This window comes from Abramis brama (genome assembly GCF_963993115.1).
Source record: "Abramis brama genome assembly, chromosome: 17".
Taxonomy (NCBI): Eukaryota; Metazoa; Chordata; class Actinopteri; order Cypriniformes; family Leuciscidae; genus Abramis; species Abramis brama.
In genome coordinates this window covers 32,052,409-32,065,404 of record NC_139979.1, presented here as the reverse complement: position 1 = coordinate 32,065,404, position 12,996 = coordinate 32,052,409, and the positions used below count along the sequence as shown (strand labels likewise).

The 12,996-nt window shown below is 42.6% G+C and overlaps 1 protein-coding gene across 2 annotated transcripts in view; it reads right to left on the bottom strand.

Moving 5' to 3' along the window:
* Positions 1 to 12,546, bottom strand: part of wdr26a (WD repeat domain 26a) — a 35,012-nt gene extending 22,466 nt beyond the window's left edge. For both annotated transcript variants that reach the window (XM_084088470.1, XM_084088471.1), the window contains exon 1: positions 11,563 to 12,546. In XM_084088470.1, coding sequence (XP_083944596.1) covers positions 11,563 to 11,807 — 245 coding nt within the window. In that variant the 5' untranslated portion in view covers positions 11,808 to 12,546. The remainder of the gene's footprint in view (positions 1 to 11,562) is intronic.
* Between the last annotated feature and the right edge of the window lie 450 nt (positions 12,547 to 12,996).

Genomic DNA, 12,996 nt, shown 5'->3' with positions numbered 1-12,996 from the left:
TTTTACCTTGTCAATATGAACTAGCAAACTAATAGACTAGATATGTATACTAGATCTGCACGATATTGAAGAAAAATGTGATATGCGATGCAAAAATGCTTTAAAGGGTTAGTTCACCCAAAAATGAAAATTACCCCATGATTCACTCACCCTGAAGCCATCCTAGGTGTAGGCCTATATGACTTTCTTCTTTCAGACAAATATAATCAGAGTTATATTAAAAAATATCTTGGCCAGGGCTCAACGCTAAGGATTTTTTTCTACTTGCCCTGCCAACATTTTCACTGGCCCCACAATAAAACAATAATAAAGTAAAAGAAAAGAAAATGGGCCTATAAAATAAGCCTAGTATTGTTTTAGTTATTTTTGATACATGTAACCATAATAATTAAGGTTATGACACCAAAAGCTACTAGATTAACTCATTTAAACAGCAAGTAATAAAATAGGAGCAAATAATCAAATTACGAGCAAAAGCACAAATAAATACAACAGAACAAACATATAAATGAAATAAACTATGATTTTCAGGTTTTTCATGTAGGTTTAAATGAGATTTTCAGGTACAGAAATTGTAATCTAATGTATTTTGTATAATTTATAATCTAATTGTGTAGAAAATGTCACTCTTCGTGTAATATTGGTTAGCTATATTAAATGACATAAATATAAAAGACATACAGGCGCATTATAATAGACTAAATCACATAGTAAAAGTGTATACTCTAAATGTGCACACGCGCTAGTCTATTCTACTAGACTACATCACTTAGTGTATGCGTGCACTCAATGTGTGTGTTTTTGTAAAGTGAGGGACATACTTGATAATGTCAGATCGTTAAATCAACAATCACAATATCATAGACGATATCGCACACACCCCTACAGCACTGGCCCGACGTGGCAAGTGACAGTTCCCTCAGCTGTCCCGAGAGTCGTTCAGACTGGCCCTGGGCCATTGGGCAGTCCTTATTGTCGAGCCCTGCTGGCTCTTCCAAGCTTTATCCATCAAAGCGCATCCATCCATGATAAAAGTAAATCCACACTGCTCTGGGGGGTTAATAAAGGCCTTCTGAAGCGAAGTGATGCATTTGTGTAAGAAAAATATCCATATTTAAAACTTTATCGACATTTAATAACATTTACATTTAAAACTTTAATAACATTTACAGCAGAGGAGTAGCCTAACCCTTGACTTGACGCATTGATGAACACGGAAGTGCGAATTAGAAGTCTTAAAGGAGAATTTTTAAAGAGAAATGTGAGAGGAGTTTGAGTTTGTTGCCGAGCACTGTTTGTTTGAACCGCGAGAGGCGTCAAAGCTTACGCTATACTTCTACGTCACACATCATCAAGTGTTAATCTTTTGGCGGAACTAGACTCGCGTATGGCCATCTGCTGGAAGCTAGTTATTTTAGTCGATTACATTTTTTATATGGATATTTTTCTTACACGAATGCATCGCTTCGCTTCAGAAGGCCTTTATTAACCCCCCAGAACAGTGTTGATTTACTTTTATCATGAATAGATGCGCTTTGATGGACTTCAAAACATAAACAGCCATTCACTGACATTATAAAGCTTGGAAGAGCCAGGATATTTTTGCAATACAACTCAAGTTGTATTTGTCTGAAAGAAGAATGTCATATAGGCCTACACCAAGGAAGGCTTGAGGATGAGTAAACCATGGGGTCATTTTCATTTTTGGTTGAACTAACCCTTTAAGTCTGTAAAATATATTTAAATTATATTTAAATGTATTTAAAAACTGAAAATGGCATAACAATTTAATAACATATAGGCTAACATCAAAAACACCACTGACACCATCATGAAAGCACAAAAACACCACTGATACGGTCATGAAAGCTCAAAAACACCACTGACACGGTCATAAAAACACTACTAAAACCAGTAAAAATCCACTGATACCGTCATGAAAGCTCAAAAACACCAGTGACACCGTCATGAAAGCTCAAAAACACCAGTGACACCATCATGAAACCTCAGAAACACAACTAACACCATCATGAAAGCTCAAAAACACCACTGACACCATCATGAAACCTCAGAAACACCACTGACACCATCATGAAACCTCAGAAACACAACTAACACCATCATGAAAGCTCAAAAACACCAGTGACACCATCATGAAAGCTCAAAAACACCACTGACACCATCATGAAACCTCAGAAACACAACTAACACCATCATGAAAGCTCAAAAACACCACTGACACCATCATGAAACCTCAGAAACACCACTCACACCATCATGAAAGCTCAAAAACACCGACACGGTCATAAAAACACTACTAAAACCAGTAAAATCCACTGACACTGTCATGACAGAACAAAAACACCACTGACACCATCATGAAAGCTCAAAAACACCACTGACACCATCATGAAAGTTCAAAAACACCAGTGACATGGTCATGAAAGCACAAAAACACCACTGACACCATCATGACAGAACAAAAACACCACTGACACGGTCATAAAAACACTACTAAAACCAGTAAAATCCACTGACACTGTCATGACAGAACAAAAACACCAGTGACACCATCATGAAAGCTCAAAAACACCACTGACACCATCATGAAACCTCAGAAACACCACTGACACCATCATGAAAGCTCATAAACACCACTGACACCATCATGAAAGCTCATAAACACCAGTGACATGGTCATGAAAGCACAAAAACACCACTGACACCATCATGACAGAACAAAAACACCACTGACACCATCATGAAAGCTCAAAAACACCAGTGACACCATCATGAAAGTTCAAAAACACCAGTGACACCATCATGACAGAACAAAAACACCACTGACACCATCATGACAGAACAAAAACACCACTGACACGGTCATAAAAACACTACTAAAACCAGTAAAATCCACTGACACTGTCATGACAGAACAAAAACACCAGTGACACCATCATGAAAGCTCAAAAACACCACTGACACCATCATGAAACCTCAAAAACACCACTGACACCATCATGAAACCTCAGAAACACCACTGACACCATCATGAAAGCTCAAAAACACCACTGACACCATCATGAAACCTCAGAAACACCACTCACACCATCATGAAAGCTCATAAACACCACTGACACCATCATGAAAGCTCATAAACACCACTGACACCAATAAAAATCCACCGACGTTACCACCTGACCATCATTAAAAAACACCACTGAAACCCTCTTGTAAGCACAAACGCTCCACTGACACCGTCATGAAAAAATATAACACCACCACTGACACCATCATGAAAGCACAAAAACACCACTGACACCATCATGACAGAACAAAAACACCACTGACACCATCATGACAGAACAAAAACACCACTGACACGGTCATAAAAACACTACTAAAATCCACTGACACTGTCATGACAGAACAAAAACACCAGTGACACCATCATGAAACCTCAGAAACACCACTGACACCATCATGAAAGCTCATAAACACCACTGACACCATCATGAAAGCTCATAAACACCAGTGACATGGTCATGAAAGCACAAAAACACCACTGACACCATCATGACAGAACAAAAACACCACTGACACCATCATGAAAGCTCATAAACACCACTGACACCATCATGAAAGCTCATAAACACCACTGACACCATCATGAAAGCTCATAAACACCAGTGACATGGTCATGAAAGCTCAAAAACACCACTGACACCATCATGAAAGTTCAAAAACACCAGTGACACCATCATGACAGAACAAAAACACCACTGACACCATCATGACAGAACAAAAACACCACTGACACGGTCATAAAAACACTACTAAAACCAGTAAAATCCACTGACACTGTCATGACAGAACAAAAACACCAGTGACACCATCATGAAAGCTCAAAAACACCACTGACACCATCATGAAACCTCAAAAACACCACTGACACCATCATGAAACCTCAGAAACACCACTGACACCATCATGAAAGCTCAAAAACACCACTGACACCATCATGAAACCTCAGAAACACCACTCACACCATCATGAAAGCTCATAAACACCACTGACACCAATAAAAATCCACCGACGTTACCACCTGACCATCATTAAAAAACACCACTGAAACCCTCTTGTAAGCACAAACGCTCCACTGACACCGTCATGAAAAAATATAACACCACCACTGACACACCATCATAAAAAAACTACTAAAACCAAAACACATTACAAAAACACCGACACGGTCATAAAAACACTACTAAAACCAGTAAAATCCACTGACACTGTCATGACAGAACAAAAACACCAGTGACACCATCATGTAAACACAAAACACCACTGACACGGTCATAAAAACACTACTAAAACCAGTAAAATCCACTGACACTGTCATGACAGAACAAAAACACCAGTGACACCATCATGTAAACACAAAACACAACTGACACGGTCATGAAAAACTATTACACCACTGACACCATCACAAAACACTACTAAAACCAATAAAATCCACAGACGTATTACAAATGGCGCTTTTCCACTGCGTGGTACGGCTCGGTTCGGCTCGGTACGGTTCGACTCGGCGCGGAACGGTTCGGCTCGCTTCGCTTTTCCACTGCATGGTACGGCTCGGTTCGGCTCGGTACGGTTCGACTCGGCGCGGAACGGTTCGGCTCGCTTCGCTTTTCCACTGCGTGGTACGACTCGACTCGGTACGGCACGGTTCGCTTTAGCTCGGTTGCTTTTCCACTGCAGTTAGTACCGCTTCAAAGTGGGTGGGACTGATCGATCGTTATAGTTGCCGTCTCTACTGCCATGATATCATCATATTAAATGCGAATTTTTCATTCCGTGTTTCCCCATCCACTCTTTGCCATTTCTTTTTTTGAAGTTTTTTTGTTTTGTTTTTTTTATTTTTTTTTAAGCAAATACTTTTAAAACAGGCGCTACAGCGCTGGCTGTTGTCTACTGGCTATTTAAATCTAGCGGGTTTAGTGTCTCGTGTCGTAAATAATGACGCTGGTAGTGATGGTTCTGTCTGACCAATCAGTGATCTGCAGTGTTTTCACGTCACATTTTAGTATCGGTACGGACGGTACGCTTGGAACCTCAACAGAGATGGTACCATTTAAAGCGAGCCGAAGCGAGCCGTACCGTACCGTACCATGCAGTGGAAATGCGCCATAAGTGAGCCGTACCGAGCCGTACCGTACCGTACCATGCAGTGGAAAAGCGCCAAAAATCTCCACTAACACCATCATGAAAGCTCAAAAACACCCCTGACACCATCATGAAAGCTCAAAAACACCCCTGACACAGTTATGAAAACAATAACACCACTGACACCGTCATGAAAGCTCAAAAACACCACTGACACCGTCATGAAAGCTCATAAACACCACTGACACCGTCATGAAAGCTCATAAACACTAGGGATGGGACTTTTTCTCGACAAAACGACCGACATTCGACACATGCTCCACTCGACAAAAAAAATAGAGTGTCGACATGTCGAGGGGGCGGGGCTTGTGGGATTTCCAAATTGCATTTTTTTTTTTTTTTTGGCTTTTAATTTATTACATTTCCTCGGTTACTTTAACCTCGGTTCCCTGAGAGATAAAGGAACGAGTATTGCGTTGCAAACGCTATGAGAAAACTCCTTTTCTCGAGAAAAGAACGACCATGGTGTGTAAACAGAAGCAGCAGCGGAAATATGCACGATCCGCGAGTGCTGAAGACGTTCTGCACGGCTTTGATGGGTGCGCAGGAGGACACAAATGGGCGGCGACAGCTTCTTCCAGTGGCGGGAGCTTTTTCCTAAGCGCCGTCAACAGAAAGAACGTTAACTGTACGTACACACCGCCGCCGACTTGAGCTGCAAAGAAGCTCTGGCCACCCTGTCAAGGACGCTTGTCGAAAAGTACGGGGAAGCTTGACCGCTCTGAATGGTGAGTGCGCGCGCGGCCGGGACTCGCTCTCTCTCTGCTCGTGCGTGCGCGCTTAAAATTTCATATTTTGTTATGAACATTCACCCGCCAGTGTGGCGGATAGCCTTTTGAGATTTACTCGCCAAACAGAAAATCTACCCGCATTTGGCGCTTGGCGGGTGTTAATTTCGGACCCTGATGTAGAATATTTTCCACCCTCCACATTGCTGCTGCTCTTTAAAAAAGAAAAGAAAAAAAGGCCGACAATCCGACAAAAAGTCGACACATGGGCCTCAACAGTCGATTTCCCAAATCCCGTGTCGTTCCCATCCCTAATAAACACCACTGACACCGTCATGAAAGCTCGAAAACACCACTGACACCGTCATGAAAGCTCATAAACACCACTGACACCGTCATGAAAGCTCATAAACACCACTGACACCATCATGAAAGCTCATAAACACCACTGACACCGTCATGAAAGCTCGAAAACACCACTGACACCGTCATGAAAGCTCATAAACACCACTGACACCGTCATGAAAGCTCAAAAACACCACTCACACCGTCATGAATGCTCATAAACACCACTGACACCGTCATGAAAGCTCGAAAACACCACTGACACCGTCATGAAAGCTCGAAAACACCACTGACACCGTCATGAAAGCTCGAAAACACCACTGACACCGTCATGAAAGCTCATAAACACCACTGACACCGTCATGAAAGCTCGAAAACACCACTGACACCGTCATGAAAGCTCATAAACACCACTGACACCGTCATGAAAGCTCAAAAACACCACTCACACCGTCATGAAAGCTCGAAAACACCACTGACACCGTCATGAAAGCTCGAAAACACCACTGACACCGTCATGAAAGCTCATAAACACCACTGACACCGTCATGAAAGCTCATAAACACCACTGACACCGTCATGAAAGCTCATAAACACCACTGACACCGTCATGAAAGCTCGAAAACATCACTGACACCGTCATGAAAGCTCGAAAACACCACTCACACCGTCATGAAAGCTCATAAACACCACTGACACCGTCATGAAAGCTCATAAACACCACTGACACCGTCATGAAAGCTCGAAAACACCACTGACACCGTCATGAAAGCTCATAAACACCACTGACACCGTCATGAAAGCTCGAAACCACCACTCACACCGTCATGAAAGCTCGAAAACACCACTGACACCATCATGAAAGCTCAAAAACACCACTGACACCAATAAAAATCCACCGACGTTACCACCTGACCATCATTAAAAACACCACTGAAACCCTCTTGTAAGCACAAACGCTCCACTGACACCGTCATGAAAACACTACTAAAACCAGTAAAATCCACTGACACTGTCATGACAGAACAAAAACACCAGTGACACCATCATGAAAACACAAAACACAACTGACACGGTCATGAAAACACAAAACACAACTGACACGGTCATGAAAGCTCGAAAACACCACTGACACCATCATGAAAGCTCGAAAACACCACTCACACCGTCATGAAAGCTCATAAACACCACTGACACCGTCATGAAAGCTCGAAAACACCACTGACACCATCATGAAAGCTCGAAAACACCACTGACACCGTCATGAAAGCTCGAAAACACCACTGACACCATCATGAAAGCTCAAAAACACCACTGACACCGTCATGAAAGCTCATAAACACCACTCACACCATCATGAAAGCTCAAAAACACCACTGACACCATCATGAAAGCTCGAAAACACCACTGACACCGTCATGAAAGCTCATAAACACCACTGACACCGTCATGAAAGCTCATAAACACCACTGACACCGTCATGAAAGCTCATAAACACCACTGACACCGTCATGAAAGCTCATAAACACCACTGACACCGTCATGAAAGCTCGAAAACACCACTCACACCGTCATGAAAGCTCGAAAACACCACTCACACCGTCATGAAAGCTCATAAACACCACTGACACCATCATGAAAGCTCATAAACACCACTGACACCGTCATGAAAGCTCGAAAACACCACTGACACCATCATGAAAGCTCATAAACACCACTGACACCGTCATGAAAGCTCGAAAACACCACTCACACCGTCATGAAAGCTCGAAAACACCACTGACACCATCATGAAAGCTCATAAACACCACTGACACCATCATGAAAGCTCAAAAACACCACTCACACCATCATGAAAGCTCATAAACACCACTGACACCATCATGAAAGCTCATAAACACCACTGACACCATCATGAAAGCTCATAAACACCACTGACACCATCATGAAAGCTCATAAACACCACTGACACCATCATGAAAGCTCATAAACACCACTGACACCAATAAAAATCCACCGACGTTACCACCTGACCATCATTAAAAACACCACTGAAACCCTCTTGTAAGCACAAACGCTCCACTGACACCGTCATGAAAACACTACTAAAACCAGTAAAATCCACTGACACTGTCATGACAGAACAAAAACACCAGTGACACCATCATGAAAACACAAAACACAACTGACACGGTCATGAAAACACAAAACACAACTGACACGGTCATGAAAGCTCGAAAACACCACTGACACCATCATGAAAGCTCATAAACACCACTCACACCATCATGAAAGCTCAAAAACACCACTGACACCATCATGAAAGCTCATAAACACCACTGACACGGTCATGAAAGCTCGAAAACACCACTGACACCATCATGAAAGCTCGAAAACACCACTCACACCGTCATGAAAGCTCATAAACACCACTGACACCGTCATGAAAGCTCGAAAACACCACTGACACCATCATGAAAGCTCGAAAACACCACTGACACCGTCATGAAAGCTCGAAAACACCACTGACACCATCATGAAAGCTCAAAAACACCACTGACACCGTCATGAAAGCTCATAAACACCACTCACACCATCATGAAAGCTCAAAAACACCACTGACACCATCATGAAAGCTCATAAACACCACTGACACCGTCATGAAAGCTCGAAAACACCACTGACACCATCATGAAAGCTCGAAAACACAACTGACACCATCATGAAAGCTCAAAAACACCACTGACACCATCATGAAAGCTCATAAACACCACTGACACCGTCATGAAAGCTCATAAACACCACTCACACCATCATGAAAGCTCAAAAACACCACTGACACCATCATGAAAGCTCATAAACACCACTGACACCGTCATGAAAGCTCATAAACACCACTCACACCATCATGAAAGCTCAAAAACACCACTGACACCATCATGAAAGCTCATAAACACCACTGACACCGTCATGAAAGCTCGAAAACACCACTGACACCGTCATGAAAGCTCGAAAACACAACTGACACCATCATGAAAGCTCAAAAACACCACTGACACCGTCATGAAAGCTCATAAACACCACTCACACCATCATGAAAGCTCAAAAACACCACTGACACCATCATGAAAGCTCAAAAACACCACTGACACCATCATGAAAGCTCATAAACACCACTGACACCAATAAAAATCCACCGACGTTACCACCTGACCATCATTAAAAACACCACTGAAACCCTCTTGTAAGCACAAACGCTCCACTGACACCGTCATGAAATCACAAAAACACCACTAAAACCGTCATAAAAACACTACTAAAACCAGTAAAATCCACTGACACTGTCATGACAGAACAAAAACACCAGTGACACCATCATGAAAACACAAAACACAACTGACACGGTCATGAAAACACAAAACACAACTGACACGGTCATGAAAGCTCGAAAACACCACTGACACCATCATGAAAGCTCGAAAACACCACTGACACCGTCATGAAAGCTCGAAAACACCACTGACACCATCATGAAAGCTCAAAAACACCACTGACACCGTCATGAAAGCTCATAAACACCACTCACACCATCATGAAAGCTCAAAAACACCACTGACACCATCATGAAAGCTCAAAAACACCACTGACACCAATAAAAATCCACCGACGTTACCACCTGACCATCATTAAAAACACCACTGAAACCCTCTTGTAAGCACAAACGCTCCACTGACACCGTCATGAAATCACAAAAACACCACTAAAACCGTCATAAAAACACTACTAACACCAGTAAAATCCACTGACACTGTCATGACAGAACAAAAACACCAGTGACACCATCATGAAAACACAAAACACAACTGACACCGTCATGAAAGCTCAAAAACACCACTGACACCGTCATGAAAGCTCATAAACACCACTGACACCGTCATGAAAGCTCATAAACACCACTGACACCGTCATGAAAGCTCATAAACACCACTGACACCGTCATGAAAGCTCGAAAACACCACTGACACCATCATGAAAGCTCATAAACACCACTCACACCGTCATGAAAGCTCGAAAACACCACTGACACTGTCATGAAAGCTCATAAACACCACTGACACCGTCATGAAAGCTCATAAACACCACTGACACCGTCATGAAAGCTCGAAAACACCACTCACACCGTCATGAAAGCTCGAAAACACCACTGACACCGTCATGAAAGCTCAAAAACACCACTGACACCGTCATGAAAGCTCATAAACACCACTCACACCATCATGAAAGTTTTCACACCGTCATGAAAGCTCGAAAACACCACTGACACCGTCATGAAAGCTCAAAAACACCACTGACACCGTCATGAAAGCTCATAAACACCACTCACACCATCATGAAAGCTCAAAAACACCACTGACACCATCATGAAAGCTCAAAAACACCACTGACACCATCATGAAAGCTCAAAAACACCACTGACACCATCATGAAAGCTCAAAAACACCACTCACACCATCATGAAAGCTCATAAACACCACTCACACCATCATGAAAGCTCATAAACACCACTGACACCGTCATGAAAGCTCATAAACACCACTCACACCATCATGAAAGCTCATAAACACCACTGACACCAATAAAAATCCACCGACGTTACCACCTGACCATCATTAAAAACACCACTGAAACCCTCTTGTAAGCACAAACGCTCCACTGACACCGTCATGAAATCACAAAAACACCACTAAAACCGTCATAAAAACACTACTAAAACCAGTAAAATCCACTGACACTGTCATGACAGAACAAAAACACCAGTGACACCATCATGAAAACACACAACACCACTGACACGGTCATGAAAACACAAAACACAACTGACACGGTCATGAAAAACTATTACACCACTGACACCATCAAAAAACACTACTAAAACCAATAAAATCCACAGACGTATTACAAAATCTCCACTAACACCATCATGAAAGCTCCAAAACACCACTGACACAGTTATGAAAACAATAACACCACTGACACCATCATGACAGAACAAAAACAGCACTGACGCCGTTATGAAAACAATAACACCACTGATACATTACAAAAACACCACTGACACCATAATAAAAACACAAAATCAGCTGTGCCAAACACGAAAACACCACTGACACGCTACAGAAAGCCAAGCGCGACGCTCGCGAAGCGCAACCCCGCAGCACTGACACTGACAGCATCATGGCTTCATCTCAGCGACACTCACTTGAGTCCTAACCCGTGGAGATGTTGTCCGATCAGCCGGATCACGTCCTCGTCGCTCTGAGACAGCCTCTTCTTCTTCTTCACGCCGCTGTCCGGTTCCGGGCTCTCGGTGGACGGCAGCCCGTTATTCGCGGAGGGCATCAGCCCGTTTGAGTGCACGGCTCCCGCGACGGACGACGAGGACTCCCCGTTCCTGCAGGACATCTGCGGCTCCGGCTCCTGGCCTCCCGTCCCGTTGGCCTGCATGTTATTAAGCGCGTTTGCAGAGGCGGATCTGCGCGACTGCGAGCTGTTGTTGAGGCGGATGGCCGAGTGCTGGTGGGGGGTTGGGAGAGACGCCGCAGAGAGGCCCGTGATCCCGGTGACAGAAGCCCCGCTCTCTCCTGCTCCCTCCGCCGCCGAGACTCGGCTTTTCTTCCGCGGGGGCGGCGAAGCTCCGCCGGTGTCCGAGTCGGAGGAAGAGGCAGCGGAGGCCAGAGTTTTCCTCGCCGACAATGTCAGAGTCGAGATGCCTCACAGGCTTTTAATAACACCAGCGCGATTACAGACACGGAAGCCGCTCGCTCGCTCGCTCGCTGCTCTTGTTATTGTTTGTCACTGAACAGCTGCAAGTCCATTATGGACGTCGGAGCGCGATGACGTCACCGGAAGCGCCGCAACAACCTTGAACTCGCTCTTTTTGTTATTAGGAAAATTAAACGTCAAAGTAAAATGATTGAAAATCAAACTAAATGGAGTAACTCAAAACCCAAGTTTGCTCATTTTTATAGCAGCCTTTAAAACGTATTTAGAGTCTATAAAGTTTTAAAAAAATCGAAAAGACCAAAGAACTGTTTCTCTGCTAAATTAATTAAACAGTTTGTTACAGTTATTATTTTTTTTTGTTGTTGTTGTTTCTTTTTATTTAAATTATTGTTGTGTTTCAAGTTTTACTTACAAAATGTGAAAATGTGTAAAAGAAATGTGTCAAAAACTTGATTTTTGAAAGTTCAATAAAAATAAAAAATAAATAAATAAAAGAATCATATCAGAAAACACCTTTTCATGTTTTGCTTGCTGAAGTACAACATTACTTTTGGACAATATTTGACTCTGGTAACAAAAAGGCTTTAAAAACAATTGAAATATGTCAGTCTTTTAATCTTTTCCTTTGATATGTAATATTGTCTGATTAGTTATATACCCGTCTTGTATCTTTTTTTCTCGTTTATTTGTTTTACATTTAGACTGTTTCCTTCTTTGTTTACATAATGTTCTCAATAAATAAATAAAAATCAACAGCAACAACAAAAAATCGCTCAAATCATAAAGCCACACTCCAGAAAAGAACTGGCTGCATTTATCCTTGTGTGCAGTCCGTCACAGCAATAAGTCTATTTTTTAATGAATGCAGAAAATACAGAGTTGACATGCTTATAATACACAGTTTGTGTAT